This window comes from Carcharodon carcharias, chromosome 20 (assembly GCF_017639515.1).
Source record: "Carcharodon carcharias isolate sCarCar2 chromosome 20, sCarCar2.pri, whole genome shotgun sequence".
Lineage (NCBI taxonomy): Eukaryota > Metazoa > Chordata > Chondrichthyes > Lamniformes > Lamnidae > Carcharodon > Carcharodon carcharias.
The window spans coordinates 106,753,794-106,772,729 of NC_054486.1; the positions used below are offsets into that span (position 1 = coordinate 106,753,794).

The 18,936-nt window shown below is 45.6% G+C and overlaps 1 protein-coding gene across 1 annotated transcript in view; it reads right to left on the reverse strand.

The window, feature by feature from the left end:
- Positions 1 to 18,936, reverse strand: part of ccdc88c (coiled-coil domain containing 88C) — a 236,155-nt gene that overhangs the window by 99,281 nt on the left and 117,938 nt on the right. Inside the window, exons 6-9 of the mRNA XM_041214940.1 lie at positions 14,738 to 14,878; positions 8,182 to 8,369; positions 5,290 to 5,371; positions 3,569 to 3,727 (exon numbers count right to left, since the gene is read on the reverse strand). Coding sequence (XP_041070874.1) covers positions 3,569 to 3,727; positions 5,290 to 5,371; positions 8,182 to 8,369; positions 14,738 to 14,878 — 570 coding nt within the window. The remainder of the gene's footprint in view (positions 1 to 3,568; positions 3,728 to 5,289; positions 5,372 to 8,181; positions 8,370 to 14,737; positions 14,879 to 18,936) is intronic.

Genomic DNA, 18,936 nt, shown 5'->3' on the forward strand with positions numbered 1-18,936 from the left:
TTTAATCAGTGACCTCTCCCCTCAATCTCAATGTTTAATCAGTGACCCCCCCCTCAATCTCACCGTTTAATCAGTGACCCCCTCCTCAATCCCACTGTTTAATCAGTGACCCCCTCCTCAATCCCACTGTTTAATCAGTGACCCCCTCCCCTCAATCTCACTGTTTAATCAGTGACTCCCCCCCCAAATCTCACTGTTTAATCAATGACCCCCCCTCCTCAATCCCAATGTTTAATCAGTGATCCCCTCCTCAATCCCAATGTTTAATCACTGACCCCCCCCTCAATGCCAATGTTTAATCAGTGACCCCTCCCCTCAATCTCACTGTTTAATCAGTGACCTCTGAGTCCCTCTCCCACGCTGAGAGATACCGCAGTTTGTTTCTCACTGAATGAAACTGGCTGATGCTCCAACAGTTATGCACCAGATTAAAGCTATTCACTTTGCTGCTACTGAGTATAACTGTGCCAAGCTTACACTCCACTGGGCTGGATTCATTAGAAGCTATTTTTATCTTACACCCCTCACCCTCTGCTTATTTCACAAACACTCAAGTCCCACAATCGAAAACTGAGCTGTAGGTGTCTCAAATTAATTGCTTAATTGCACACTGGTTCCAGCCAGCCCTGTTTCACTGCTCATGATCTGCCCACAATAATCTGGTGAGAAATTATAAACCCAGGCCATTTCTTGTTTGGGAGGAAGGATTCAAACCTCTTGACGGTTAACAAATTGACGTGAGTAGTTTTGGAAGTCCTGAAGAATGGGAAAATGACAGTCACATGGTAAGAAACAACCTGTGCGCCTACAAATGACAGAGGTCAGCACAAATCAGCCAGGAAGCTCCTTACAGTCATTGACGCTCCAACCAGAGCTTCAAAACGGCGACAAGCAGTCCACCGGGCTGTGTCGCGCTTTCAATCCAAACGCCCGCATGATGAGGCAGAGCTGAGGCAGAGAAGGAAGGAAAAGGAAGCAAACCCTGTGCTCCGGGTCCCACTGCCCCATCCCGCCCCCAAGTACCCAAAGCTCTGTGGGTGAGGAATCAGCCTGTTCAGTCACACAAAGACCCATGGCAAAAAACCCGTGGCCCCCCCCCAACCCCGAGTAGGTACCATCCTCGAATCGAGGGATAACGACCTGACAAATTAAGACAAGTGGTTGGGTGAGTTCTCACGCCGTGAATTTATACATATTATATTTATATTATATTATATTTATACATATTACCGTTATGTCATGGAGACAGTAAAAATGTGCAATTGCAAATCATTTGCTCTGGTCGTAATTGGGACTCTAGGAATACACTCACAAGAGAAGGCCATTTATTTGGTCATTCCTGTGGTGTGGGTGTTGCTGGTCAGGTCTCCACTTACTAACTTGTCTTGAACTGAAGCAGTTTGATGCAACTGAGGGCAATTAAGAGACAACCACATCAGTGAGAGGACTACACAGAGCCAGCTGTAAAACTCATTCCTGAACCAGCAAATAAAAATGAAGTAAAAATTTTAACTTTTCATCTATAACAACATGTCCCTGCTCATACTATCATTTTACTTCCGGACCTTTCCAAACACTGGTAAACTGCCATGTCAGAATTTTAACACTGAACGTCTTCTGGAGTGTGAACGTAGTGACATAAATGTGAACCATACATGGGAGAAAGTCACCTGCTAATCCAACAAGAGTTACTTCCTTAGCCAATGCATTGTTAGAATGTGGAACTCACTACCACAAGGAGTAGCTGAAGTCATTAGCATTGATATGTTTAAAGGGAAGCTGGATAAGTGCATGAGGGATAAAGGGCTAGAGTGATAGGTTAATGGTGTTAGATTTTAAAAGTATGGTTTAAAAATAAATACTGGCATAAAGGGTGTGTTTCAGTGTTGTAGAGTCTATGTAACTACTGTGCCTCCATACCCATCCACACAAGACCAGGAAGTGTTGAAATATGGACTCTACACTCTTTCCCATTTAATAGCTTGAGATAAAGCATTGGAGCATAGATTCCCTGACTCCACACCCCCTATCCTGCCAAAACATATCTCTGAGCGAGAGCTAAGGTGCTACTTTATCACGATGTTGCTGAATCTGTTTTAAATTTAAATGCAGGTGTTAATACAGCTCCTGCTGCCCACAACAAAGCATTGAAGTGGCAAGGGGAGGCTTTACTGTAGTTTGATCTCTAGGGTACTGTTCCAAGTACACAATCCACGGCTCAAAGAGATGTGAGGTAACAGAAATTAACTGTGCTGAATTTACCTGCAACTAATGAACTGTAAAAAATCAATACTAAAATGTCCAGGACACAAAAGCAAAATACTGCGGATGCTGGAAATCTGAAATAAAGACAGGAAGTGGTGGAAATACTCAGCATGTCCGTTGCCATCTGTGGAGAGAGAAATAGAGTTAACATTTTGAGTCAAATTTGACTCTTCAGAACTGAAGGAAGGTAGAATTTCCAGCATGATGCTAGTCAATGAGTTGCATAGTGTCAGTCAATGAGTTGGAGATGGGGCAGGATTCACAGCAGGGCTCAGATCAAAGAGTCGATTTTACAGCAAACAATGTCTGTTCAAACAGCGCATTCCAGCAAACAGTCTACAGAGTCTATTTAGAGAGTTTTGACAAACTATAGCAAATAGAACTCGTGACCAAAACCGCAGTAACTTCTCCTGATAAAAGCAGTAGGTGGAGGATAGTTACACGGTAAAACTTATGGCCAGAATTTTTACCTCGTCGGGTGGGCGCGCACGTGACCTGAACGAGGGTAAAATGACGCGTGATGACGTAGGGCGAGCGGCCTGATGTCCTCACGCACTCGCGCAATACTTCGTTGGGCTGGTGCACCAGAGTGGGCAGCGCACCCGCCGACAACTGACAGGCCTCTTAAGGCCATTAAAATACCAAATAAATGTAACTTTTCGCTACCTGTCCAATCTCACGGAAAGGCCAAACAACCTTTGCATTTTTTTAGGAAACCTCATCCACGGGTGGGATGAGGTTTCCAACAGCAAATAAAAATGAAATAAAAATGTTAACCTTTCATCTATAACAACATGACCTTGCTCATGTGACAGACAAGAGTCACATGAGGGGACATGTTTTGTAACATTATTTTAATTCTTAGTTTTTGATTTTTTTTTACGCCTTCAGCTCCCTGAGGCAGCTCTGTGCCTCAAGGAGCTTTTCCTGCGTGCACTTGCACACATGTGTGAAGTTCCCCGCTCTCCCTCCCTCCCACCCTCCTCCCCCACCCCCCCACACACAGGCAGCGTTGAGCACGGCAGCACACATTTCACCCTGGGCGAGCTTTAACTGTCCCGCCGGCGAGAAATCGCAGTCATGGCCCAGTCGTGGGTGCTGGTTCAGCTTACCGACTGCTCCTGCTCACCCCCGCTCAGCCCGTCCGCCGAGGGCAAAATTCTGCCCTATGTGTGTAACACCATTATCTCAGCCGCTTCCAGCAGTGATTGACTGGGGAATTACCCAATTATTTCCATTCTGCCTGGGAATAGCGCTGCCACTATCTGCCGGCATGAGTGAAAGGGATTAAGACACAGCTTACTTCCATTCTGGCCTTGTAGAAATCCACATCATGTAGCCTCTCTCGGCACCTTATGAGCTCATTCTCCAGCCTGTCGACCCGGCTTGCTTTCTCCCTTAGTGAGTCCAGCTCATCCCGATACGCTCTCACTGAGCGGGCCTCTGTAGTCAACTGCATATTCTGCGCAAGATCCGAAAAGAATCTGCTGTTAAATCATATTTCCCTCCCTTTTCTATCTTTGAGGAAAATGAGACTCCAAACCCTATGATGACTCCTGTAACAAATTGCAATTATGTCGTACATTTCATATTCTTTACCCAGGGAGTGGTTAGAGTGTGGAGCTCACTACTACATGCAGTGGTCAAGGAGAAACAAATAAGGGACCAATGAATAGGTGGGAGCACTGATAGGGCGAGATGAAATAGGGGTAGGAGGAGACTTGTGTGGAGCATAAACATTGATATGGACCTACTGGGTTGAATAGCCAGTTTTTGTAGTGTAAATAATACATGACTTAGTGAAATATCTCAAGACATATCACAGAGTAACTGCACACCAAGCAGCAGTTAGAACAGGAAGGGGAGCTGATTGAAGGGAAGGTCAAAAAGACAGGTTTTCAGGGAGCTTTTGAAAGTGCTGGGGAGAGATGTAAGAAAGTTAGTTGGGCTGAGTGTTATGGACAATGACTCTGTACAGGATGCCACAGACTGTATATTGCATCAGCAATAAAGTCCGACATTCACCTCAGTTTTTCGTTGTTAAGGTCAGTCAAAACATCCAAGCCTCTGCAACTCCAAGTAAGGGCTTTAAGGGCACCGTTGCCTTAGGTCTGGGACCTGCCACGTTTGGAGATGGGTGGGACGCAGGGAGTGGAGAAAGAGATGAGGGGTGGGACCGCCCAAAACTTTCTTCCTCTTTCTCTTCTGTGGAAGGTGCAGGCTCATGGGTCAGGTGATGGGTCAACAAACATCAGCAACCCCCTTAACAACTCTCACACATTGGCACGATTCATGATCGAGTCTCACACATTGTGATTGAGCCGAGATGTCAGCTGGCTCTCTGATTGTATGGGCACTGATGCCAAAGCCCCTTATCCAACAGAAACATCCGGATAGTGACTGGGAGAGGGACATCTTGTCCAATTCCCTCCCCTAACCCTAACGTCACCCAGCTGAGCTCTGCTAACTCACGGTAGAGTGAGGCATCAAGGTGAAGATGTTATGGTCTTAATGCTCAGCACCAACCTAAGTAATGAAAGAAAGACCGACTTGCATTTCTGTAGCGCCTTTCATAGTCTCAGGACACCCTAAAGTACTTTATAGCCATGAAGCGTTTTTAAAATGTAGCCACTGTTATAATACACAAAACGCAGCAGCCATATCAGACACAAATGTTATACTGACCAGATGACAATGAGGTTGGTTGAGGGGTAAATATTGATCAGCACATTGAGAAAAAGTACCTTGTATTTCTTTGAAAGATGCCATGGAATCTTTTACCTCCACCTGAGGGGGCTGACAGGGCTTGGCTTAATGCTTATCCAAAAGACAACACCTCTGACAGTGTGGCGTTCCCTCAGAACTGCACTGCAAACGTCAGTGGATTTTTGGGCTCAAGTCACTGGAGTGGGACTTGAACACACAACCTAGTGACTCAGAAGTGCGAGTGCAACCACTTGAGCCATGGATGGCACGATGCACCCATACCCGGAGCCAAGAGGGCACCTGGGCCGTTCTCCTTACCTCTTGTCGTAACCTCTGTAACTCCAGGTCAAGCCGTTCCACTTCATGTTTGGAGTCAACGAGCTGCTCGGCCTTTTCTTCCCTGGGGACATTTCAGGAGATAAGAAACACATTTGTGAAGAGACCAAATGTCTTGTGTGCGACAAATAGCTGTTGTGCATTGTGAAACATCACCCACTTTTCACAGACATCTTCCTCCCCAAAATCCTTCACGATACCTTTAAGGTGCATTTACAGCTTTGCTTGCAGATGACAATGGACAACGGCGAATGAGCAGGTGCAAGCTTTGTAACGCCAGTGTTCACTGTGCAATGAGTAGTCGGTTACTTTAAGGGCACAAGAGGCAGTTTGGGTGCAAGTGCAATCCAAAAAGGAGAGGTTGGCAATTCAGTGCCTCACGTGAGCAATCAGGAAGGTCTAAATTATGGCTCTTGCTGCATTTGCAATTTCTTCGTAATGAAACGAACAGAAGCCATGCTTCTTGTGTGGGTGTCTCTGCAGTCCATAGCCAATGGGAATTGGGCCTTATAAATACCTGTAACCCAATACCGTAAATAATGAACTTCAGGCAATTCACAACATCAATGAGAGTGCCAAGCCTCCGACTCAACATTATAATTATCGAGGAGCCAACATTAATGCTCTGTTTATATTGAGCAGTCTCCAGAAACAGGGCTGAAATGTAAATGAGGTGGGGCACATGATTCATGAGCGAAGGAGCTTGCGTGTATACAGCACCTTTCATCGCGTTCCAAAGCGCTATACGGCCAGCAAGTTGCTTTTGAAGCTTTAACTAAAGGGAAATGCCGCTGATCCTGGAAACCTGAAATAAAAACAGGGAATGCTGGAAATACTTAGCAGACTTGGCAGCCACTGCGGAGAGGGAAGCGGTTATAAGAGTTTTAGCTCACTGACCTTAAACATTAACTCTGCTTCGTGCTGCTTGACCTGCTGAGTATTTCTAGCATTTTCTCTTTTTACTTAAGTACTTTCGAAGTGTAATCACTGTTGAAATATAGGAAATGCGTCAGCCAATTTTTCACATAGCAAGCTCCCAGACAGATGACCAGGGGTGATCTGTTTTAGTGAGGTTGGTTGAGAGATGAATACTGGCCACTGGCCAGGGCACTGGGGAGAAATCCCCAGGTCTCCTGAGAATAGTGCTGTGCCATCTTATATATCCATCGAGAGGGCAGACGGAGACCTCCACTGAACACCGCATCTGAAAGGTGGCTCCTCCAATTGTACAACGTTCCCTTGGTACAAAAGGGAGGTACTGCAGGGATTACAGGTCCAGTGGCCACATTATAGGAAGGATGTGATTGCACTGGAGAGGGTGCAGAGGAGATTCACCAGGATGCTGTCTGGGCTGGAGGGTCTGAGCTATGAGGAAAGATTGGATAGGCTGGGGTTGTTTTCCTTGGAGCAGTGAAGGTTGAGAGGGATAGAGATGTATAAGGTTATGAGGGGCATAGATAGGGTGGATGGGAAGGGACTTTTTCCATGAGTGGAGTGGTCAATAACCAGGGGGCATGGATTTAAGGTAAGAGGTAGAAGGATAAGAGGGGAGTTGAGGAGAAATTTTTTCACCCAGAGGGTGGTAGGAGTCTGGAACTCACTGCCTGAAAGGGTACCTGAGTCAGAAACTCCTCTACCATTTAAGAAGTATTTAGATATTCACTTGCGTTGCAATAGCCTCCAGGGCTATGGGCCAAGTGCTGTAAAATGGGATTAGTGTCGTCAGATCTTTGTTAACCAGTACAGACACAATGGGCCGATTGGCCTCCTTCTGTGCTGCAAACGTCTATGAGTCCACGGCCAGAGATTTTAGGATGGTGACGTTCCCCTTCCTGACATCCAAGAAGCCGGCAGAGAACACATCCCCGCCAGTATTCCCTGCTATTTAACACTCCAACCACCATTAATTGGCTGGGGGCGGGGCTTCAACTCCCCACTTGGGAGGAGGTCCCGCCTCAGAGAGCCACTGACCAATCGGATTGTGCCAGAAGCTGCAGTGGACAGAATTGGGGCTGCAAGCCGTTCCCCATATCCTAAGCCCTGGGAGTCCAGGACCAGGTAAGCATGGGGGGCCTCAGGGAGGGGTGGGGAGGTGAGGCTCGGCGGGGGGGGAGGGGGTGCGGTGGTGGGGGGGGGGTAACCCCATGGTGTGTGGCAGATGTAATTGGGGGTGGGTGGATGGGGTGGGGGTGGGGTAGGTGGGTGGGCTGAACAGGGTTACTTTTCAGGCTCCCCCACCCCCCACAACCCCTCAAGCCCCTTCCACCAGCCTGAAAATTGAGCCCAGGCAGGAAGCGGACCTGAAGTGGTCAACAATTGGCCACTTAAGGGCCTCAGTTGGAGCAAGAGGTGTCTGGGCTGGGCCTAGGCCTCGCCAGTCCCAGTGTAAAACTGCGGAGAGGTCAGGGCGGGTGGGAGCCTGATGAGACGCCTGTCCGAAAGATTTTATGCCCACCGACCCCCGCCTACAAACCTGCCAGCGGAGGGGGGGAAAAGTCTGCCCAGTGTGTTCTCCTGGACTGGACCTCTAGGAATTTCCCAGATATCCAACCCCACACTGGCTTCAGTTCTTGAACCTGCTTTCTTGCCTCTCCCAGGGGATCGCATTGTTTCAGATGGGCTGGAGAACGTGAAAGCTGTGTTAAACACGGTATCGTGAATCCATGGGGCAGGTTGGATGAACCAGTCTTTTTAACTATTTGTCAGCTTTTGAATGTAGCACTGGCAGCAGTGGAGTGTCAACCTAGATTTTGAGCTCAAGTCTCCAAAGTGAGGCTCGAACCCGTGACTTTCTGATGGAGAGGTGTGAGTGCTACCCCAGAGCTACTTCACGCCCGGGGCGCAGAATTGAAGCAAGTCCTCGTGGATACTAACAGTTCTTGTCTGATCCTCCTGAGTTTTGCCTTTGTGTCGGCCAGGTCCACTGCAAGGTGCTGCTTCTCCTCCTTGCTGAGTTTCCCATTAGGACTGGTTGAATATTCAGAACTGGAGGACTTGACGGAACTTGGGAGCTGCTGCTGAGTCTGTAGGTAGTCCCGCTCTTGGGTGAGCTCTACAATTACCTGCCAAAGCAGCAAGAGAATATTAGCGAGGATCATAATGTTTTCTTCTTCGTTCAGCTAAGGTCAATGTCCGAAGAGACTCTGGGATCTTTGCACATAAATCATTAAAATCTCATGAGCATGCACAGAAATAATAAAGACATACGGAATATCAGCCGTTGTTGTAGCTCGAGATCTAGAGTACGTGGGGTTAGATGTTTCAGCCCTACAAAGCCCTGGTTAGCCCACACCTGAAAGCTGAAATTCTGGACACATAGGAAATAGAAGCAGGATGAGGCCATTCGGCCCTTCGAGCCTGTACCACCATTCAATATGATCATGGCTGGTCCCTCTATCTCAATGGCCTTGGCTGAAATACGGGGCATTTTTGCTAAAATATTACTTGAACTCCTACAGTTAAATTACGAGGAGAGATTAAAATAACTAGAGTTGTAATACCTGGGCATAATCTTCCAATCCTCCTTAGGTACAGGGGTGGCGCTAGAGGACTGGAGAATTACAAATGTTATACCCATGCTACAAGAAGGGTGTAAGGACAGGTCCAGTGACTACAGTCAGTTTAGCCTCAGTGGCAGGAAAGCTTTTAGAAACAATAATCTGGGACAAAATTAACATGCACTTGGACAACTGTGGATTAATTAAGGAAAGTCAATCCTAATTTATTAAAGGCAAATTGTGTTTAACCAATCTGAATGAGTTTTTTGATGAGGTAACAGAGCAGGTTGATGACAATAACGTGTTTGATGTGATGTATGTGGACTTCCAAAAAAGCATTTGATAAAGTGCCACATGACAGGCTTTTCAGAAAGTTGGTGCCCATGGGATCAAAGGGGCAGTGGCAGCATGGACACGGAGTTGGCTGAGTGGGAGGAAACAGGGAGTAGTGGTAAAAGGTTGTTTTTCAGTCCAGGAGTAGGTATACAGTGGGGTTCCTCAGGGGTCAGTATTAGGACCACTACTCTGTTTGATCTATAAGGCATACTGGATCCTGGCCTTTATGAATAGGGGTGTAGCATATAAGAGCAAGGGAGTTCTAGTGAACCTTTATAAAACGTTGGTTCAGCCTCAACTGGAGTATTTGGGTCCAATTCTGGGCACCGCGCTTTAGGAAGGATGTGAAGGCATTGGAGAGGGGGGCAGAAAAGATTTACAAGAATGGTTCCAGCAGTGAGGAACTTCATTGACACCGTTAGATCGGAAAAGCTGGTGCTGTTCTCCTTGGAGGAGAGCAGGTTGAGAGGAGATTTGATAGAGGTGTTAAAATCGTGAGGGGACTGGACAGAGTAGATGGAGAGAAGCTGTTCCCAGTGGCAGGAGAGTAAAGAACCAGAGGGCAACAATTTAAAGCGAATGGCAAAAAAGACCAGAGGCAACATGAAGAAAACCTTTTTTTAACGCAGCACATGGTTAGGATCTCCAGTGCACTGCCTGAGAGTGTTGTAGAGGCAGATTCAATTGTGGCTTTCAAAAGGAATTGGATAAGCACCTGAAGAGACAGAATTTGCAGGGCTACAAGGAAAAGGCAGGGGAGTGGGATTACCCGAGTTGCTCTCAGAGAGCCAGCATACACAGGATGGGCCAAACAGCCACTTTCCTTTGCTGTGGCCATTCAATGGTTAGCTGGAATTTAGAAGGTTAAGATTGATTCGCTTGGAGTTTTCAAGATATCGAGGGGAACAGATCGAGGGAAATTATTTCTGCTGGTTGGGGCGTCTAGGATGAGGGGGCTGAGTCTAAAAACTGGAGCCAGGCCTTTCCGGTGTGAAATTAAGAAGCACTTACACAATGGGCGGGAGAAGTTTACAACTCTCTTCCGCAGGCAGCTTTTGATGTTGGGTCAATTGTTAATTTTATATCTGAGATTTATAGATAGACAGAGTAGATAGGGAGAAACTGAAACTGTTCCCCTCGTGAAAAGATCGAGAACGAGAGGGCACAGATTTAAAGTAATTAGTAAAAGAAGCAATAGCGATATGAGAAAAAGCTTTTTTAGGCAGCAAGTAGTTAGGGGAAGCTAGGTAAAGAGATTTCCAGCATTTACAGTATATTGCTTTTGTACTGTCGACCTGGTGGATAAGACTAACCAAGATTACAGACTCTGCCACTGGGAGGCTCAACTTGACTTTGAACTTCCATTATCCTGGTGAGGGTACACAAGAGATTCACTGGAATGTTCCCAGGAATTACAGTACCCTGAACAGACTGAAGCAGCTTGGGAGGCTGTCCTAAGAGCAGAGGAATAAATACACACAAAAGAAAAAAAACTGGAAATACTCAGCAGGTCAAGCATTATTTGTGGAGAGCGAAGCAGAGTTAACGGGCAGAATTTTCCATTCAGCGTGGGAGGGAGGGCCCGATATGCCGGAACGTTAAATGGTGCACGATGACGTTGGGCGTGTGTCCCGAAGTCATCGCGAGGTCGTGCGATATTTCGTTCAGCAGTCGGCTACGCGCCCGGCAATAATTGAAAGGCCTGTTAAGGCCATTAACAAGGTAATTGACCAGAATTTTACGCTGCCCGTCCAACCTTCCGGTTGGCGGACAGGTAAAAAGATCAAGCGGCTTTGACGATTTTTTTTAGGAAACATCATCCACGAGCGGGACGAGGGTTTCCGAGAGCTTTGACAAATTAAATAAAAACTTTTTGAATAATAAAAACACGACAGTCACATGAGGGGACGTGTTTTGTTAACTTTTCATTGTATTTATTTATTTTTTTAAAAAGCGCTTCAACCTCTCTGAAGCAGCTCCGTGCCTCAGGGAGATTGAAGCACTCTTTCACGTACATGCATGAAAGAGCGCTGGACCCAGCTCTCCCTCCTCCCCCCACCTGCACAGGTGGCGCTCAGCGTGAAATCGCGATGTGGAGCTGATCGCGGGCGATAGTCAGCTCCACGATCAGCGTGTAAAATTAAAACGCATTGGATTGGGGGTAGTCCATTGAGATGGATAGAACACTGGTCAGCAGACAGGAAACAAACAGTAGGAATAAATGGGTCATTTTCCGAATGACAGGCAGTGACTAGTGGGGTACCGCAGGGATCGGTGCTGGGACCCCAGTTATTCACAATAGACACAAAGCTGGGTGGGAGGGTGAGCTGTGAGGAGGATGCAGAAATGCTTCAGTGTGATTTGGACAAGCTGAGTGAGTGGGCAAATGCATGGTAGATGCAGTATAACGTGGGTAAATGTGAGGTTATACACTTTGGTAGCAAAAATAGGAAGGCAGATTATTATCTGAATGTCTATAAAATTGAGAGAGGGGAATGTGCAACGAGACCTGGGTGTCCTTGTACACCAGTCACTGAAGGTAAGCATGTAGGTACAGCAGGCAGTAAAGAAGGCAAATGGTATGTTGGCCTTCATAGCCAGAGGATTCGAGTACAGGAGCAGGGATGTCTTGCTGCAATTATACAGGGCCTTGGTGAGACCACACCTAGAATATTGTGTGCGGTTTCGGTCTCCTTATCTGAGTGCTTGCTATAGGGGGAGTGCAGCGAAGGTTTACCTGACTGATTCCTGGGATGGCAGGACTGACATATGAGGAGAGCTTGAGTCGATTAGGATTATAATTGCTGGAGTTCAGAAGAATGAGGGGGGATCTCATAGCAACCTATAAAATTCTAACAGGACCAGATAGGGTAGATGCAGGAAAGATGTTCACAATGGTGGAGGAGTCCAGAACCAGAGGTCACAGTCTGAGAATATGGGGTAGACCATTTAGGACTGAGATGAGGAGAAATTTCTTCACCCAGAGAGTAATGAGCCTGTGGAATTCGCTACCACAGAAAGTAGTTGAGACCAAAACATTGTATGCTTTCAAGAAGGAGTTAGATATAGCTCTTGGGGCGAAAGGGATCAAAGAGTATGGGGAGAAAGCGGGAGCAGTCTATTGAGTTGGATGATCAGCCATGATCATAATGAATGGCGGAGCAGGCTCGAAGGGCCGAATGGCCTACTCCTGCTCCTAGTTTCTATGCTTCACCACCCCCCCCCAACTCCTGCCGAACCTGCCTGACGCATGGAAAATCCTGGCCAAAATTTCAGGTCAATGACTCTACATCAAACCAAGAGGATGGATTTGGATAGAGTAAATAAAGAGAAATTGTTTCCAATGTTGATAAGCAAAGGGCACAGATTTCAGTTGATCAGCAAATGAAGAAGAGGCAACAAGGGAAAAATGTTTTCAGGCAGCGAGTAGTTAGGATCTGGGTTGCCTGAGAGGCTGGTGGATACAGTTTCAATAGCAACCTTCAAAAGGGAATACTATAAATACTCAAAGGAGCAAACGTTGCAGGGATATGGGGAAAGAGTGGGGGGTGGGACCAATATAGCTTGTCCTTCAAAAGATTACTCTCCTTCTGTGCTGCACCATTCTGCGATGAGTACATTATCTTGAAGTCACCCCGATTGTTATGACTGCAGCTGATGCTAATCGCTGAGTAAGCCAAATCCCAGAGAGAAACTCATCTTACTGATTATAACCTTCTTTTCGTATTTTGAAAACAAGGGGAAAACTGACCCCAGAAGCATAGAATCCTAGTAACACTTTTAGGATTTTAAAATTAAAAGATTAATTAACAAGAAAATAAAACTTAAGCACACAAGATTAAAATTACACAGTTAAAACAGTCTTACAAACATTCCCAAAAACAAAACCACAAGGTCAGAATACACAAGCAAACTACTTGGCAACAGCTCCCTTGTAGATTTTTAACCATAAAATCCAGTAATATTACCCAAGACAAAAACTGCTGCTGCTTTAGTAAAGTATACCACATGACTTCTCACTCTCATTCACTCTGCTGTGGAAATCCAAAGGGAGTTAAGAAACAGACTGCTTTCTGACAACAAAGACTTTTCTGGTTTGAAACTGGATGGCTGCTTGAAATTCACTATTTCTCAGCGCAGAGCTGGTCTCAGGACATCTTCCCCATACAGCCACCACAACTCAACTAAACATCTTTCCTTAAATATTTTTTTCTTTCCTCTCATCTTAGACTCCATTGTCCTAAGCACCTCTTTGAACTCAACTATAAAAATCTTTCACGTTTACCTATTGCCTCTGCTTTCGGGTCAGATAAAATGTAATAACCATCCCTTGTTTACTTAAAAACCTTTGTAAGTTGTAAAGCTCTCTTGTCATTTCTAAGCTACCCTCACACACATACCACCATATTCCCAAAAATAATAAAAAGATGACATCCACCTTCACACTGACATCCTCCACACCTCCCCCTCCTAAAGTAGCGGAGCCACTAAATGCTTTCATACAGGTTTTGCACATCACGCTCCTCAGACAAAATATTCTCAAGGGTTGCTCTAGCCTCCCTCAGGCAAGTGGAACCATTACATGATCAATTCTGAACTCCTCTTCATTAAAAATATCCCCGCAACATTATCTTGTCCCTCTCTTCTCAGTTCCGTTGTTCTTTTGTCCTTGAGTGCAGACCCCACCCGCCTCTTTCAGATTACCAATGATACAGGGACAGGTTGTTAGTTTACAAAGTATCGTGCATGTATAAAAATATGTTCTGTATTTATTTAGAATATTATTGGTGATTCCATCTGGCAAAGGGTGTTGCAAAAGTCAGCTGCAAAGCGACTGCCCTATTAGCTAACGGCAACCTGAAAGAAGCAGCACAGATTAGTCTACCTTTACCACATGCTATGTGCTTAGGAGGGACGCTCTATCCCTGCAGCAATGGTGGGATCGCCAGCAAAAGCTTTTCAGAACGAGGTCATTAACTCAAAAAAAAAGAGCTGGCTAAATTCCAATCAGCAATAGAGCTGCTGGTTATAGGAGAGGTGCAGAGAGATGATCACAGGCGCTGCGGAGAGGTGGGGGAGGTTTCCTGTACTGTTGGGGCCAGGGTTGGGAAAATGTGGAGTAGCAGCAGTTCGGGGCTAAACAGCAGAGACAAGAGGACAGGTAAATAGTCTGGAGTTTTGATGATTTTCTTTGAGGCAGGGACAGGGGGAGTGGGGTTCGAGGCAGATGCTCAGAGCCTTTTGCCTGAAAAGAGGTGAGCTGGAGTCTGTGATAAGTCATGGTCTCCAGATGGATGGGTGTTCATCAGTTAAACAACCTCTTTTCTTGTCCCCTGTTTAGAGTTTAGAGGTTTAGAAGGGGAATCCTGCAGTCATGTCCTTATCAGGGAAACAATTAAATATTCTTAAAAGCCTGAAGGTGAATCACTTTTAAGCAGCTAAGTCAACAACGACACCATTAATGGATCACCTCTACACACACTCTGCTCGAGAACGGTACATTAACTCGAATGGTTTTCCCCAGAAGTTCACCAAATTGAACAATGGCTGCAAAATTACAGTTCTCAATGGCTTGAGTGATGCGTGGATATTTTTACCTCCGAGTACTCATCCCTGTCTTCAAGAAGTCTCTTCAGATGGAAGACCATTGACCTAGATAGAGTCTCCAGATCTTCTGCAGGCATCTCAGTCAGTTCCATCCACTGAAGATCAAACACGTTCTCCTGGTTATGAGTGATCTGTAAGGGTGAGGCAGAAAGTTACATCGAGTCAATACAACAATGAAACAGGACATTCCACCTAGACGGTCAATGCCGGTGTTTAGATTCCACATGAGCCTCCTCATCTCACACTATCAATATAACCCTCTATTCATTTCTCCCTCATGTTTATCCAGCTTTCCCCTTAAGTACACCTATACTATTTGCCTCAACTACTCCTTGTAGTAGTGAGGTCCACATTTTAATCAGTCTTTGGGTAGTGACGTTTCTCCTGAATTTCCCATTGGATTTATCTTATCTTATATTTATGGCCTCTAGTCTCTCCCACAATTGGAAAAATCTTCTCTACATCTTCCCAGTCAAGTGAACACATGCATTAATTGAGTTGGATTTTTGTTTGAGCAGCATTGTCCTGGGTTTCGTTTGTGCTGTTCTAGACCAAGTTTACAGTACAAGGGCTTAGGGAATCAGAGTAAATATCCAATAAATCCCATCCGCAGCAGGAAAGAAAGCACTTTTACTTCCTCAGGACATTCCAAAGAATTTCAAATGCAATGAAATCAAGGGAAGAAACCTCTCCCCCTGAGATCATAATATCTATGTGGTTAGCTCAGAACATGTAGAACATTGACATTTACTCATTCATAGATACATAAAGGCACACTCTGGAAATTCTGCAATCAATGTGTAGCATGATTTACTCCACATAATAAATCATCAGAGGCATCGTCTATCTGTAATAGCTATTGAGGAAACATACAAAATTATAAAGATTATTATCACCACTCACAAACAGGCCAGAACACGAACAAAAACATGTGTGCCAACACACACACACACACACACACACAAAACACACACAAAACACAACACACACACACAACACACACACACAACACACACACACAAAACACAACACAACAGACACACAGACACACACAAAACACAACACCACACACACACAACACACACAGACACACACACGAAACACAACACAACACACACACACACACAGACACGAAACACAACACAACACACACACACAAAACACACACACACACACACACACACACACACACACACACACACACAACACACACACACACACACACAACACACACACACACACAACACACACACACACACACACACACCCCCCCCCTGGGCTATTTGGTGGAAAACCTCGATGGGATTCATCTTCTCAAAGACTTTGCCCTTTCCCTCCCTCATGGGCACCAGTCCCTTTTTGGGGCTTCAGTTCCCAGGAGGTTGGACATTTTTGGGTTCTCGTTTGATCAGCTGTTCCTCACCTGAGCCTGTGTAGTGAGTGTTCACCTGGGGCAGACGCCATCACCAAGACAGATCTTGCCCTCACTCAATGTCCATACCAGCTTTGCCATAAATACAGACCAAGTGCTAGCCCACTTGATCCTCCCTAACCCAACGATACTGAGGCCAACTGTAGCCCCCATCCCCCTGCCTGTTGAGATCAGTTCACCCATGGCAGGCTTGGATCTGAAGCTTCATCTAGACAAGAACCTCAAACCACAGGACAGATAACTCAAAGTGACTTTTTGAACTCATTACATATGAGTCATTGCGGCACAGACAGAGGTAATATGGCCCATCCTGTCTTTTACCCAATTCCATTGACAAGCTCATCAGTTCCGAAGAATAGTTATATTGGACTCCAAACATTAACTCTCCACAGATGCTGCCAGACCTGCTGAATTTTAACCGCACTCTTTTGTTTATATTCCATTTCCATCAACTCATTTAAAGTAAACCCCCATTTTAAGTCGCCCTGCTTTCACATCAATCAGTTAATGAGGCCAGTATTCGCGATTGACCACGCAAGTTCCATTTTGATGTCGTTTTGCGCCAGGTCTGAGGTAGGGTTGCGTGACCTGCTCAGTGCCATTTTGGAGTGGCCTCTTCCACTGCCGACCACCCCAGACCCTTCCTCTCGCCTTCCTCTCCAGCTTGTGGCTTACCTCCATGACCCTGCAACCTGAAGCTGCTCTCGCTCCGAAGCTACTCTCCCTGCCCCCCGCTGCTTATCTCCCGAGCCCACGTTGACAGCAATGGTTCGGGAGAGGGAAGCGGCAAACGTTGAGAGGCGGGGAGAGAGAGAGAGAGAGAGAGAGAGAGAGAGAGGTTCGATGAGCAGGAGACACAGCGAGCCAGAGGGTCGGCGAGATGGGAGAAAGAGTTAGCATATTCATTTTATATTTTTAAATTTATTTTATTTAAAAAGTTATTTCATTTACAAATATAATAATTTAGTAACTTACAGGGTATAATGTTTTAATTTTTTTTTCTGACAGAACAGATCCTAACCCACAGGGGAGGCAATGGCATAGTGGTATTGTTGCTGGACTGGTAATCCAGACACCCAGGGTAATGCTCTGGGGACCTGGGTTCGAATCCCACCACGGCAGATGGCGGAATCTGAATTCAATAAAAATCTGGAATTAACAGTCTAATGATGACCATGAAACCATTGTCGACTGGTGTAAAACCCCATCTGGCTCACTAATGCCCTTTAGGGAAAGAAATCTGTTGTCCTTGTCTGGCCTACATGTGACTCCAGACCCATAGCAACGTGGTTAACTCTTAAATGCCCTTTGAACGAGGGCAATAAATGCTGGCCGATCCAGCAATGCCCAAACTCCCCCGTGAATGAATTAAAAAAAAAAGCAAAGCTGTTACATTGGTTGCAATGGGAAAATCTGATTCGTTTAACACCATTTCATTTAAAGTTGCACTTTTCAGGAATGTAACTACAATGTCAAGTGAGGAATTTAGACAGAACGAGGCAATCTTAGGAAGCATGCAGATCCGACCAAGTTTTAAGTCAAAAGCTAAACTACCGACTATGACAAAAAGCACTTGAGCACTTCTGTCATCATTTGGGTTCAGTAACTGGGGCACCACAAAATAGGGTTACCAACCCTCCAGCATTGGCCTGGGATCTCCAGGAACTTAAGATCAATCTCCAGGGCACTGCTCTGTGCAGCCCTGGAGAAAAATCATTGGGACGTAAATAAAAATAGATTTTTTTTTGGTCATTTCCTATAAGCATTTTTCTTTACCAGATTTAAAAACGGAAAAAACAAAGAGGTTGTTTGGCTGACAATCAAGTGTCATCCAATTGGGTAATGAGTCTTTTTGCTTTCCAATTGACGTAGGAAGGAAGATATGTCGTATAGATGTGTTGGCCGACTAATGGCTGGAGCGTGGGGGCAAGTCATGCGATAAAACCTCTGAGAATACATTTAACCACAGCTGGCAGCCCTTACTACAAGATCACAGAGGCTTTACAATCAGGAAGTGATGATTTTTTAAAAATCCCTTTACATTGTAGGAGGAAGATTTGGGAGGGAGATTTAAATAAAAACAGAAAATGCTTGGAAATGCTCAGCAGGGAACACTCTGGCCGCAGCTGTGGGGAGAGAAAGAGAGTTAACGTTTCAGGTCGTCACCTTTGGGAGATAGAGTTCGCAGTCTGAGGTGCTGGTAAAGAATGAGTGGTGTATGGATGGATGGCAGAAGCAAATCAATTAGTGACTCTCAGAAAGAAATTGGGCATATACCTGAAAAGGGAATAAAAACTGCAAAGCCCTGAGGAAAGAACAGTGGTGTGGTCCTCAATGAATCAAAGAGAAAAGAGACAGCACGGGCATGACAGGCTGAATGGCCTTTTTGTGTGTTGCAACAATCCAGAACTCTAAGTATGGGGCTGTGCCGTGAGCTTCAGTTTGAACACAGTGAGATGCACTAAGGAGGTTGCTTGCATAGGGTTAAGGTATTTGGGTTTATGACAATACTAATGAGGTAAGGACCACTGTGGGGGGGGGCGGAGGGGGGGTGTTGGGAGAGGGAGGGAGACAGATGTGTGAATGGGACACCAAAGGTGAAGGAAGTTGCGTTTTCTTTGGAAACTGGTTTGGAAAAAAAATAGATTAGTCTACGCAGGCTGACTGACAATTTTAGCATTTTGTTTTTGCAATCTGATACTGCTGATTATATCTACTCTGCATTGCTAATGATACACGGCCTGTTGTTTGAACCAT